The sequence below is a fragment of the Balaenoptera musculus genome, chromosome 1 (genome assembly GCF_009873245.2).
Source record: "Balaenoptera musculus isolate JJ_BM4_2016_0621 chromosome 1, mBalMus1.pri.v3, whole genome shotgun sequence".
Classification (NCBI taxonomy): domain Eukaryota; kingdom Metazoa; phylum Chordata; class Mammalia; order Artiodactyla; family Balaenopteridae; genus Balaenoptera; species Balaenoptera musculus.
Window position 1 is genome coordinate 80,962,800 of NC_045785.1, and position 14,784 is coordinate 80,977,583.

The window sequence follows — 14,784 nt, forward strand, 5'->3', positions numbered from 1 at the left end:
GGATCTTGCTGTGATTTAGGTCATGAGTGTTCTGCCTATGTTTTCCTCTAAGAGTTTTATAGTGTCTGGCCTTACATTTAGGTCTTTAATCCATTTTGAGTTTATTTTTGTGTATTGTGTTAGGAAGTGTTCTAATTTCATTCTTTTATATGTAGCTGTCCAGTTTTCCCAGCACCACTTGTTGAAGAGGCTGTCTTTTCTCCATTATATATTCATACTGTCTTGATTACCATACTGTCTTGATTACCATACTGTCTTGATTACTTTAGCTTTGTAGTATAGTCTGATGTCAGGGAGCCTGATTCCTCCAGCTCGTTTTTTTTTTTCTTCTCAAGATTGCTTTGGCTATTCGGGGTCTTTTCAGTTTCCATACAAATTGTGAAATTTTTTGTTCTAGTTCTGTGAAAAATGCCATTGGTAGTTTGACAGGGATTGCACTGAATCTGTAGATTGCTTTGGGTAGTATAGTCATTTTCACAATGTTGATTTTTCCAATCCAAGAATATGGTATATCTCTCCATCTGTTTGTATCATCTTTAATTTCTTTTATCATTGTATTATAGTTTTCTGCATACAGGTCTTTTTTCTCCTTGGGTAGGTTTATTCCTAGGTATTTTATTCTTTTTGTTGCAGTGGTAAATGGGAGTGTTCCTTAATTTCTCTTTCAGAATTTTCATTGTTAGTGCAATGACAAAAATGCAAGAGATTTCTGTGCATTAATTTTGTATCCTGCTACTTTACCAAATTCATTGATTAGCTCTAGTAGTTTTCTGGTAACATCTTCAGGATTCTCTATGTGTAGTATCATGTCATCTGCAAACAGTGACAGTTTTACTTCTTCTTTTCCAATTTGGATTCCTTTTATTTCTTTTTCTTCTCTGATTGCTGTGGCTAAAACTTCCAAAACTATGTTGAATAATAGTGGTGAGAGTGGGCAACCTTGTTTTGTTCCTGATCTTAGAGGAAATGGTTTCAGTTTTTCACCATTGAGAACGATGTTGGCTGTGGGTTTGTCATATATGGCCTTTATTATGTTGAGGTAAGTTCCCTCTATGCCTACTTTCTGGAGAGTTTTTATCATAAATGGGTGTTGAATTTTGTCGAAAGCTTTTTCTGCATCTATTGAGATGATCATATGGTTTTTATCCTTCATTTTGTTAATATGGTGTATCACATTGATTGATTTGCATATATTGAAGAATCCCTGCATTCCTGGGATAAACCCTGCCTGATCATGGTGTATGATCCTTTTAATGTGTTGTTGGATTCTGTTTGCTAGTATTTTGTTGAGGATTTTTGCATCTATGTTCATCAGTGATATTGGCCTGTAGTTTTCTTTCTTTGTGACATGTCTAGTTTTGATATCAGGGTGATGGTGGCCTCATAGAATGAGTTTGGGAGTGTTCCTCACTCTGCTATATTTTGGAAGAGTTTGAGAAGGATAGGTGTTAGCTCTTCTCTAAATGTTTGATAGAATTTGCCTGTGAAGGCATCTGGTCCTGGGCTTTTATTTGTTGGAAGATTTTTAATCACAGTTTCAATTTCAGTGCTTGTGATTGGTCTGTTTATATTTTCTATTTCTTCCTGATTCAGTCTTGGAAGGTTGTGCTTTTCTAAGAATTTGTCCATTTCTTTCAGGTTGTCCATTTTATTGGCATATAGTTGCTTATAGTAATCTCTCATGATCCTTTGTATTTCTGCAGTGTCAGTTGTTACTTCCCCTTTTTCGTTTCTAATTCTGTTGATTTGCATCTTCTTGCTTTTTTTCTTGATGAGTCTGGCTAATGGTTTACCAATTTTGTTTATCTTCTTAAAGAACCATCTTTTAGTTTTGTTGACATTTGCTATTGTTTCCTTCATTTCTTTTTCATTTATTTTTGATCTGATCTTTATGATTTCTTTCTTTCTGCTAACTTTGGGGCTTTTTTGTTTTTCTTTCTCTAATTGCTCTAGGTGTAAGGTTAGGTTGTTTATTTGAGATTTTTCTTGTTTCTTGAGGTAGGATTGTAATGCTATAAAATTCCCTCTTTAGAACTGCTTTTGCTGCATCCCATAGGTTTTGGGTCGTCATGTTTTCATTGTCAGTTGTTTCTAGGTATTTTTTTATTTCCTCTTTGATTTCTTCAGTGATATCTTGGTTATTTAGTAGCCTCCATGCGTTTGTATTTTTTACAGATTTTTTCCTGTAATTGATATCTAGTCTCATAGTGTTGTGGTCGGAAAAGATACTTGATACGATCTCAATTTTCTTAAATTTACCAAGGCTTGATTTGTGACCCAAGATATGATCTATCCTGGAGAATGTTCCATGAGCACTGGAGAAGAAAGTGTATTCTGTTGTTTTTGGATGGAATGTCCTATAAATATCAGTTAAGTCCATCTTGTTTAATGTATCATTTAAAGCTTGCGTTTCCTTATTTATTTTCATTTTGGATGATCTGTCCATTGGTGAAAGTGGGATGTTAAAGTCCCATACTATGATTGTGTTACTGTCGATTTCCCCTTTTATGGCTGTTAGCATTTGCCGTATGTATTGAGGTGCTCCTATGTTGGGTGCATAAATATTTACAATTGTTATATCTTCTTGGATTGATCCCTTGATCATTATGTAGTGTCCTTCTTTGTCTCTTGTAATAGTCTTTATTTTAAAGTCTATTTTGTCTGATATGAGAATTGCTACTCCAGCTTTCTTTTGATTTCCATTTGCATGGAATATCTTTTTCCATCCCCTCACTTTCAGTCTGTATGTGTCCCTAGGTCTGAAGTGGATCCCTTGTAGACAGCATATATACAGCTCTTGTTTTTGTATCTATTCAGCCAGTCTGTGTCTTTTGGTTGCAGCATTTAATCCATTTACATTCAAAGTTATTATCAATATGTATGTTCCTAATACCATTTTCTTAATTGTTTTGGGTTTGTTTTTGTAGGTCTTTTCCTTCCATTGTGTTTCCTGCCTAGAGAAGTTCCTGTAGCATTTGTCGTAAAGGTGGTTTCGTGGTGCTGAATGCTCTTAGCTTTTGCTTGTCTGTAAAGGTTTTAATTTCTCCATCGAATCTGAATGAGATCCTTGCTTGGTAGAGTAATCTGGGTTGGTGGTTTTTCCCTTTCATCACTTTAAATATATCCTGCCACTCCCTTCTGGCTTGCCGAGTTTCTGGTGAAAGCTCAGCTGTTAACCTTATAGGAATTCCCTTGTATGTTATTTGTTGCTTTTCCCTTGCTGCTTTTAATATTTTTTCTTTGTATTTAATTTTTGATAGTTTGATTAATATGTGTCTTGGTGTGTTTCTCCTTGGATTTATCCTGTATGGGACTGTCTGCGTTTCCTGGACTTGATTGACTATATCCTTTCCCATGTTAGGGAAGTTTTCAACTATAATCTCTTCAAATATCTTCTCAGTCCCCTTCTTTTTCTCTTCTTATTCTGGGACTCCTATAATTCAAATGTTGGTGCATGTAATGTTGTCCCAGAGGTCTCTGAGACTGTCCTCAATTCTTTTCATTATTTTTTCTTTATTCTGCTCTGTGGTAGTTATTTCCACTATTTTATGTTTCAGGTCACTTATCTGTTCTTCTGCCTCAGTTATTCTGCTATTGGTTCCTTCTAGAGAATTTTTAATTTCATTTATTGTGTTGTTCATCATTGTTTGTTTGTTCTTTAGTTCTTCTAGGTCCTTTTTAAACATTTCTTGTATTTTCTCCATTCTATTTCCAAGATTTTGGATCATTTTACTATCATTAGTCTGAATTCTTTTTCAGGTAGACTGCCTATTCCCTCTTCATTTGTTTGGTCTGGTGGGTTTTTACCTCACTCCTTCATCTGCTGCATATTTCTCTGTTTTCTCATTTTGCTTAACTTATTGTGTTTGGGGTCTCCTTTTCCCAGGCTGCACGTTTATAGTTCCCATTGTTTTTGGTGTCTGCCCCCAGTGGGTGAGGTCGGTTCAGTGGCTTGTGTAGGCTTCCTGGTGGAGGGGACTGGTGCCTGTGGTCTGGTGGGTGGGGCTGGATCTTGTCTTTCTGGTGGGCAGGGCCGTGTCCGGTGGTGTGTTTTGGGATGTCTGTGAACTTAGTATGATTTTAGGCAGCCTCTCTGCTAATGGGTGGAGTTGTGTTCCTGCCTTGCTAGTTGTTTGGCATAGGGTGTCCAGCATTGTAGCTTGCTGGCTGTTGGGTGGAGCTGGGTCTTAGGGTTGAGACAGAGATTTCTGGGAGGGCTGTCGCTGATTGATATTATGTGGGGCCAGGAGGTCTCTGGTGGTCCAATGTCCTGAACTCCGCTCTCTCACCTTAGAGGCTCAGTCCTGACACCAGGCTGGAGCACCAAGACCCTGTCAGCCACAGGGAATTATCAAGGTAGTGGTCATTGGCACGTGAAACCACAAGAGAAGAGTCCCGTGCTATGCCTGGTCCTGTTGAGCAGTTTTCAGACTTCAGCTCATTCTGGCAGCAGGACGACTGGGTCGGCCATGTGAGGCAAGATGGGGTCCCTTAAGCGGGCAGCGCTCAGCCGGTGCGCGGACTGAGGGGCCCAGTCGAAGCCCTCGGGGAAGGGTGACAGCTGCTGGCCTCTGGCCTCCTGTGGCTGCGGCCTCTTTGGGGTCTCCCGCCCGGCATCAAGTCACTCTCACTTCTGCTTTGGTGGCTGTGCCTTTACCCTGAGCTTCTTCACAAGGCTAGCACTCCCTGAGGCGACATGTGAAAAGCGCGGGCTGTGCTGAAGCGTGAGAAACCTCTGTGGGTTTTTATAAATGGATATTGTCCTACATCTACCATTACAGTATCATACAGGCAGTTTCAACTAAAAATCCCCTTTGATCAGTCTCTTCAGTTTTTCCCCCTCTCCAACCCTCTGGCAATTTTTTTTTTTTTTTACTATTTCCATAGTTTTGCCTTTTCTAGAATGTCATTTGAATAGAACCATATAGCATGTAGCCTTTTCGGACTGATTTCTTTCATTTAGCAATATGCATTTACAGTTCATTCATGTTTTTGACTTCATAGCTAATTCTTTTTTTTTTTATCACTGAGTAGTATTCAATTGTAATGAATATACCACTGTTTATCTGTTCACCTATTGAAGGACATTATGGTTGCCTTAGTTTAGTGATTATGAATAAAGCTGCTGTAAACATTTGTGTACAAGTTTTTGTGTGGACATAAGTTTTTAGGTCTTACTGAAACTGTCTTGCAAAGTGGCTCTATCACTTGCACTTCCACTAGCAATGAATGAGAGTTCTTTCTGGTCCTCTCATCCTCATCAGCAGTTGATACTGTTCTTTTTTTTTTTTTGGATTTTAGTCTTTCAGATAGGTTTGTACTGGTATCTTATTGTTGTTTCACTTTTTATTTCCCTAATGACAAATGATGTTGAAGATCTTTTCATATGCTTATTTGCCATCTGTATATTATTGAGAGTTTTTGGTTCAGATCTTTTGTTTATTTTCAAGTTAGGTTGTTTGTTGTCTTACTGTTGAATTTTAAGAATTCTTTGGATATTTTACATAGAAGTCCTTTATATGATATGTGATTTGCAAATACTTTCTCCTAATTGGTGTCTTGATTTTCATTCTCTTAACAGTGCCTTTTATAGAGCAAAATTTTAAAATTTTAATAGAATCCAGCTTATCAATTTTTTCTTTTTTGGATCATACGTTTGATGTTATATCTAAATTCATCATCAAACCCAAGATCCTATGTTTTCTTCTAGAAGTTTATGGTTTTATATTTTATATTTATATCTACAATCCATTTTGAGATAATTAGTTACTTTTTATGTGAGGTATAAGGTTTGTATCTACGTTTATTTTTTTGCATGTGGATGTCCAGTTGCTCCAGGACCACTGTTAAAAAGATTATCCTTTCTCCACTGAATTGCCATTGTGCTTTTGTCAAAACTGAGTTGGTTGTATTTGTGTAGATCTATTTCTGACCTCTCTATTCCACTGATCGATGAGTCTCTACTTTCGCTAGTGCATACTGTTTTGAGTACTTTAACTGTGTAGTAATTCTGGGAATCAGGTAGTGTGAATCATCCAGCTGTGTTCTTCTTTTTCAATATTGTGTTGGCTATTTTAGGTTCTTTGCCTTTCCATATAAATTTGAGAATCACTTTGTCAGTATCTCCCTACTGTCTTCCGCAGTAGCTGCACCAATTTGCATCCCCACCAACAGTGTAGAAGGGTTTTCTTTTCTTCACCACCTCTCCAGCATTTATTATTTGTAGACTTTTTGATGACAACCATTTCTGACAGGTGTGAGGTGATACCTCATTGTAGTTTTGATTTGCATTTCTCTGATAATTAGCAGTGTTGAGCATCTTTTCATGTGCCTGTTGGCCATCTGTATGTCTTCTTTGGAGAAATGTCTATTTAGGTATTCTGCCCTTTTTTTGATTGGGTTGCTTGTTTTTTCGTTACTGAGTTGCATGAGCTGTTTATATATTTTGGAAATTAAACCCTTGTCAGTTGTATCATTTGCAGATATTTTCTCCCAGTCCATAGGTTGTCTTTTCATTTTGTTTATGGTTTCCTTTGCCATGCAAAACTGATGTGTGATTAGGTCCCATTTGTTTATTTTTGCTTTTATTTCTTTTGCCTGGGGAAACTGACCAAAGAAAACATTGCTTTGATTTATGTCAGAGAATGTTTTGCCTATGTTCTCTTCTAGGAGTTTTATGGTGTCATGTCTTATATTTAAGTCTTTATGCCATTTTGAGTTTATTTTTATGTATGGTGTGAGGGAGTGTTCTAACTTCATTGATTTACATATGGGTGTCCATCTTTCCCAACACCACTTGCTGAAGAGACTGTCTTTTCTCCATTGTTTATTCTTGCCTCCTTTGTCATAGATTAATTGACCATAGGTGTGGGTTTATTTCTGGGCTCTCTATTCTGTTCCACTGATCTATATGTTTCTTTTTGTGCCAGTACCATGCTGTTTTGATTACTGTAGCTTTGTAGTATTGTCTGAAGTCTGGAACGGTTATGCCTCCAGCTTTGTTCTTTTTCCTCAGGATTGCTTTGGCAATTCTGAGTCTTTTGTGGTTCCATATAAATTTTAGGATTATTTGTTCTAGTTCTGTGAAAAATGTCATGGGTAATTTGATAGGGATCACATTAAATCTGTAGATTGCTTTGGGTAATATGGCCATTTTAACAATATTAATCTTTCTAATCCAAGAGCATGGATATCTTTCCATTTCCTTCAATCCTCTTCAATTTCCTTTTTCAATGTTCTATAGTTCTCAGTGTGTAAGACTTTCACCTTCTTGGTTAGGTTTAATCCTAGGGTTTTTGTTTTTTAGTGTGATTTTAAACAGGATTTTTTTTTTTTTTTTTTTTTACTTTCCCATTCTGATATTTCATTGTTAGTGTAAAGAAATGCAACAGACTTCTGTATATTAATCTTGTGTCCTGCTACCTTGCTGAATTCATTTATCAGTTCTAATAGTTTTTGTACGTAGTCTTTACAGTTTCTTATATGGAGTATCATTCATTTGCATACAGTGAGAATTTTACCTCTTCCCTTTCTGATTTGGATACCTTTTATTTCTTTGTCTTGTCTGATTCCTGTGACTAGGGCTCCCAATACTATGTTGAATAGAATTGGGCATCCTTGTCTTGTTCCAGAATTTAGCAGGAAGGCTTTCAGCTTTTCACCCTTTAGTATTATTTTGCCTGTGGGTTTGTCATAAATGACTTTTATTATGTTGAGGTATGTTCCCTCTATACCCATTTTGGCAAGAGTTTTTTTTTATCATGAATGGATGTTGAATTTTATCAGATGCTTTTTCTGCATCTATTGAGATAATTATGTGGTTTTTGTCTTTTCTTTTGTTGATGTGGTGTATCACATTGATTGATTTGTGTATGTGGAACCATCCTTGTGACCCTGGAATGAATACAACTTGATCATGGTGTATGATCCTTTTTTTGTGTTGTTCCTTTATTTTGTTAATGTGCTAAATTATGTTGCTTGATTTTGAAATGTTAAAGCAATCCTGCATTCCTGGAATAATTTCAACTTGGTTGTGATGTTTTATATATTCTATTTATTGCTGGATTCAGTTTGCTAATATTTTGTTTAAGATTTTTTTCATGTATATTCATGAGATAGGTTGGCCTATAACTTTCCTTTTTTTATAATGTCCTTGTCAGGTTGAGGTCTTAAAGTTATGTTGACTTCATAAAATGAGTTGGGAGGCATTTCTTTTCTTTTCTTTCTATTTTATTCATTTTTTAATGTGTATGGGTGAGATTGATTTTGTGTTTCTAAAATATTTATTTGAATTCACTGAGGAAGTCATCTTGGCCTGTTATTTTCTTTATTAAGTTTTACTTTCATCCTTTTTTAAAGTTAAATTTATTGAATTAGAATTCACATACAATCAAATACACACATTTGAAAGTCCAATTTAATGAGTTTTGACTAATGTATAAACCTGGGTAACTCCCACCACAATCAAGATACAGAGAAGTTTCATCACCTAAAAAGCTCCCTTGTGTCCATTTACCATTAGTACCTTCCCTCTCTCTAGCCCCAGGCAAAAACTGAGTTTCACATGCTGATTTGTCACCTGTATTTCTTTGGTGAGTTTTCTGTTCATATCTTTTGCCCATTTTTTAATTGGGCTGTTTGTTTTCTTATTGCTGTATTTTCTAAATTATAATTTATTTTACCTGTCCTAGAATTTCATATAAATGAACTCAGACATATTATTGAGCTTGTTTTGCTCAGCATAATGTTTTTGAGCTTCATCCTTGGATATTATGTATATCAGTGTTTCACTCAGTTTTTATTGCTGAGTAATATTGCATTGTATGCATACACCACAATTTATTTAACCATTCTCCTGTTGGACATATTGGTTGTTTTTAGTGTTTAGCTATTATTAATAAAGCTGGTATTAACATTTTTGTGCAAGTATTTGTGTGAATATATATTTTCATTTCTGTTGGGTAAATTCCTACGAGTAGAATTGCTTGGTCATATGGTAAGTGTATGTTAACTTTTTATGAAATTGAGAAACATTTCTCCAAAGAAGTTATACCATTTTACACTCCCACCTGCATGCCGTGAAGAGTTCCAGTTTTTCCATATTTTCCTCACCACTTAATGTTGTCAGTCTTAAATATTTGCCACTCTAGTAGGTGTGTAGTGGTATCACATTGTGGTTTTAATTTGCATTACCCTGATCACTAGCAATTTTGAGCATCATATTATGTGCTTATTGGCCATTTGCATATCTTATGATGTTTCTGTTCAAATCTTTTACCCGTTTTTTAAAGCACTCTTAAAGAGAGTGATTTGTTACAAATTTTAATGTACAGAAACTATTGAGAAACAGACATGTACCTTTTTTCCCCCTTAAAATGAATCATGTACTGTTCTGACCATAGCTTTTTCTAATTTTAATCTAATGCTCAAAACTTGATGTGATGTTATTCTTTATAATGAGCCATAAACATTAGTTTTGTAGTAAAACTATTTAAATCAATTTGGCTCTTATCTGATAATTTTTTGTGTGAATGTGCCCATTTTTTAGTAGGATTGCTTATGTTCTTATATTGAGTTGTATAGTTCTTTATATATTATGGATTCAGTTGTTTGGCAGATATATGTTCTGCAAATATTTTTTCCCAACATTTTGCTCATCGTTCCATTTTCTTAAAAGTGGCTTTAAAAGGACTGAAGTTTTAAATTTTGTTAAAATTTAAATTTTTGTGTTTTTTTAAAAAATTGGTTCATGCTTTTTGGTTCCCAAGAAATCTTTGCCTACTCAGAGTTGCAAAGATTTTCACCTGTTTTTTTTCTAGAGATATTATAGTATTAGCTTTTATATTTAGGTTTTGGTCCATTTTGAGTTAATTTTTGTGTTATGGTGTGAGGTTAACCGTCAACATTCATTTTTTCCCCTCCAAACCTCCAGTTCCAGTACCACTAAAAAAACTTGATCAAGACTGCGTTGAATCTAGAAATTAATTTAGGCAGAATGGACGTGTTAACAGTTTTGGGTCTTCAAATCCACGAGCACAGTTTAGCTCTCTCTTAGGTCTTTGTAAATTATCTCAGCAATGTTTTATAGCTTTTAATGTAGGGGTCTTGTACTTTTTTGTTATATTTGTTCCTGTGTATTTGACCTTTTTTGCTAATAGTGTAAATGAAATTCTTTTCCTTCATTTTCTAGTTATTCATTATTATGCCTGATTATCTTTGGACATTTTATTGAAACTTTATAGAAATAATTTAATAGTCTGGGTGATGTAATTTTAATGAAGACAAGATTTCCTTTTGCTTCTGGAAAGCATTTAGGCTATGTGGAGATCACTTTAATCCAGTCATTAAAAGCTGGACTTCAGTTCTAATAAGGGCTTGTCTAGTTCCTGTTCATTCTTCTTCCTAAGGTGTAGACCTTTCAGAGTCCAACTGGAATCCTGAGACATCCACCAAAGTCTCTCCTCTTTGCTGGATCCCAAATTCCAATTTGTGTGCCTCCAAGCCTGTGAAGATTGCCAGAAGCTATGTTTAGCTTCTTAGCCTCTCAACCATTGCTTTTGCTTTCATATTTGGCAGTTGCCTCAATGGAAAAAGTTACCTAAAATATACTTGGATCACTTCTTTTGTCTTCTCTCTTACAACTTGTCTCAAAAGCTACCACCACGGTAGCTTTCTTATGCCTTCAAATCATGCTTTCTTTCTTTCTTTAAAAAAAAAAATACTAATACATGTATATGTAATATATATATATATATATATTTCCAAGCTATTCAGCAAGAGAGTTGGTCTGAGACAACCTAGTAAGCCATTGCCAGAAGTGTCTTTCTCTTATTCCTCTCCCCCTCTACTTTTCCCTCCCAACCTCCACTAGAATATTCACATTTTCTCTGTATCTCATTTACTGTTATATTCCCTAGAATAGTGCCTAGCACAGAATAGATGTCAGTAGGTATTTGTTGAGTGAAAGAATGGATGAATTAACATTCTATCTGAGAAGATAGACTGGACATTCAAAAGAAAATATCTTTACTGTCATTTTCTCAAACTTAAGAGATAGCTAAGTAGCTATTCTTGAGCATAATTATGGTGAGTTTTGAACTGGAACTCAGGACCTTTAGAGTTCTAGTCTCGAGAGGGGTGGAGAAGATGGCGGAAGAGTAAGACGCGGAGATCACCTTCCTCCCCACAGATACATCAGAAATACATCTACACGTGGAACTACTCCTATAGAGTTCTAGTCTCTTAGTGATGTTTCCTCAACATGTTACGTGACATCGTTTGGTCTTTATTTCTCCATTTGTAAATGATTTATTACTCTCTTACTCATGGAAATTGTTACTAAATTTAAGAGCTTTCAAGAGAAAAAATTAAGTGGGAGTTCCCTGGTAGCCTAGTGGTTAGGATTCTGGGCTTTCACTGCTGTGACCCAGACTGAGTCCCAGGTCAGGGAACTGAGATCCCTCAAGTGCACGGTGCAGCCAAAAAAAAAGAGAAAAAATTAAAAAGATGAAAAGGACATTGGAATTAATGTTTTAATCAAGCAATCAAAATTCTTTGGTATAAGTATAGGCTTATAATTTGTATTATTAAAATCTACCAGTGAATACAATTAAGACAAACAGATTGTTATCATTTTTAAGAGGTAAAGATGAAGAGTTTCATAAAAAATTACATTTTGCATTGTGCATAAATGTTTGCCTGTGTTTTTTCCCCCTCTTCCCTTTAGAGCCATTTTAAGTGCGAGATCTAGTTATTTTGCTGCGATGCTGAGTGGCTGTTGGGCTGAAAGCTCACAAGAGTACATTACTCTTCAAGGGTAAGCAGAATTTTTACAAGGCAGCTTGACTGCAAATGATTGCAAATAATGCTTAATACAAAGCACTTTTCATGAATCTGATTTCCCTGTATGTTCAATGAAATGTTTCTCATGTGGTACAATTCAGCAAAGTACACTTTCTGAAAATGAGAGTAGTTGGGAACATTTAGTAATAGAGATAGTGTGTTAGTCTTCTCAGACTACCATAACAAGGTACCACAAACTGGGTGGTTTAAACAGCAAAGATTTGTTTTCTCACAGTTCTGCAAGATCAAGATGCCAGCAAGGTTGGTGTCTGGTGAGAGCTCTTACCTTGGGTCCTTGGGTTATAGATAGGCACTTTTCCACTGTGTGCTCCAGTGACCTTCTTTTTAAGTGCATGGGGCTGGGGGGCAGAGAGATAAAAGGAAGGTGGAAGGAGAGAGCTCACTCTCTGGTGTTCTTCTTATAAGGACACTAATCCTATCACATCAGGGCAGGGCCTCACCCTTATTACCTCACTTAACCTTAATTATTTCCTTAGAAGCCCCATCTCCATATAGGTACACAGGAGTTAGGGCTTCAATATATAAATTTGAGTGGGTGGGGGAACACAAATATTCAGTCTGTAATAGGTAGTTTCTTAAAGAATAATTTGGATAGGTGTGGATTTCACTGATCTATGGTAGTGCAATGGTGAGTCTACACAGTTGATGGCAGTCTAAACTGCTGAGACAGTTATTAAGAGATGAACTACTTCCTTAAATGGTGAAATGGAATATTTTTTGGTCACAGATGATCACTGTGAGAATCTGGAGTGTACAGTATGGGAGAGGGCTTTCTCAGTAGGAAAACTGCCTGGGCATTCTGAGGGAGATCGTCAGCCCTGCATCATTCACACTGCTGATGTTTCCTCGACTGGGTCAATCTTGGCTAGAGGCTTGGGTGTGGAATGGTGGTAGTGGTGATTCCATAATAGCGGATGCATGGAAATTATTGATAAATTCTCACTATTTTTTACACTGGCCTATAATCTTGAGCCTTCTAGGTTACAGCTGTCTAGTTTCCTTACTAACTAAAATTGATCCCCAAATGCCTCTCATTTGTAATTTCTCAGTCTATAAAAAATGGAAAATTGAAACATTATTTGTAAGAATGTGTTATGTGTTTTTATTTTATTTTTTCATATTTCATTCATTTAATAGAAATGAAACACATATGCAGAAGAACCTAAACCTCCTTTCTTTCATACCAGGGTTTTAGAGAGTTGTGTTTTAATTATATTACCTATCACAGTTTCGATACACATATCACAATCTGGCAATCACCAGGTAGTTTCTGATTATGGAAGATTTTATACTCCAAGCAAAGAGTTTATTCGCCTGTGGGTAAAAGGAATGTGTAATTGAATCAGTTGGTGAAATTTTATCATTCACTGTTGAAAAACAACCTGAAAGATATATATATCCTACCAAGAAGGCCTCTTCCTTTACGGTGAATTTAAAATATCTGCTGAATATAGGAAGAGGGATAATGCTAGCAGAGGCCAGAATTTCTCTAAGTGTGTCAATCCTAGGGCTAATCACTCTAGTGTCATTTTGGAAACGTGTCCAGGGACTGTGTTTGAGATGTTTTAGATATCATTTTTTAAAACTGTCAATCTTCTCTCATTAGAACTGAATTCAATAAAAATTTAAATGAAGAGATAACCTAGTTTGACTCAGAATGCAACTTTTTTGGCATTTATTAAAAATCATGCGATTCTGTGTAGTGAGATAAAGGTCAAAAGAAGTGTATGATTATTGGACCTTACTTGACAGCTGGGGAAAGTAATTTACAGAGAACACTTGTCTAATTTCGTAGAAGAAATCTTAGTTGCTTATATGTTTAGTGACAATTTTTACTATCTGATACCTATTAACATATACCTTTGTTCCTCTCTCCAAATAGATTCTGTCCTCAGCAGTGATAATACCTTACAATAACATATATTTTCTAGGTTTCTTCCACACTTATGGTGCCCTTTAATTTTTAGAATCAGTCTTTGAGAGAGAGAGGGTATATTCACATATTACAGATGAGTAAAAACAAGATCAGATAAATTAAATGTCTTCCAGGGGTTACTTGGTAAATAAGTGCTTATGCTGAATATAAGTTACATGTTTGTTGATTCTTAATTCAAAGTCCATTCCACCACAGTCACTGAAGAAATTAAAAGTTTCGCATTGGCGTGTGTTCTTGAGCTATCTCAGACTGATCTTCTCCACTGTTTAAATCAGTGATTTTCCCATAAGACCCTAAAGTTCCTGGTAGGTATGTTAGGGAATACATGGCACGGGATTGGGATATGAGGGAAAGGCCATTTGGGAAGGGGCACATCTCCAACCAGAGCTGCTCTACTTTTATCTATTCTGTATTGCTCAAAATGACCTCTGAGTTTAGCTATAGGAACAAAGGCAATCTTTAATCAGCACTCATGAGTGATCAGATTAAACATTCAAAACACACAGGCTTTTAAAGGAGAAGTCTATTTATTAAGAGGTCAATAGATAAGAAAGAAGTAGTGGCATAACTATTGGTCTCTACTAACCACCTATAATTTTCCTTCTTTCATTACAGTGGAGGTAATGGATAAATATCTCCTCTTATAATATGGCTTGACTGCTACTGACCAACTTTAGTGGTTCAAGGGAAAGCCAAGTAGAAGTAGCCAAATTTGTTTTAAACTGTCATTACAAATAAGTAGGCTGTACGTTGTAGCAGTGCCAGCAGTGATCAGGCTCACTCCTCTTAACAGTATTTTCCCTTCACTTCTGTTGTAAGCAAGACTCTACTCCTTACTGGATCATCTTACCCAGAGCTGCTATTTCAGCAGTGGAGACTTACTCCTAATCAGCTTATTCACTTCTAATGCTAGCACATTGGAAATGAGGATGCATTTCTTTCTGACTCTTTTATTTGCTTGATGTAGCAAGGTTTTCTAATGCTAA

The 14,784-nt window shown here is 35.9% G+C and overlaps 1 protein-coding gene across 1 annotated transcript in view; it reads left to right on the plus strand.

Annotated features, from left to right (window-relative positions):
- The window catches only part of BTBD8 (BTB domain containing 8), a 95,175-nt gene that overhangs the window by 40,448 nt on the left and 39,943 nt on the right, over window positions 1-14,784 (plus strand). Inside the window, exon 5 of the mRNA XM_036845505.1 lies at window positions 11,726-11,815. Within this exon, the coding sequence (XP_036701400.1) occupies window positions 11,726-11,815 (90 nt within the window). The remainder of the gene's footprint in view (window positions 1-11,725; window positions 11,816-14,784) is intronic.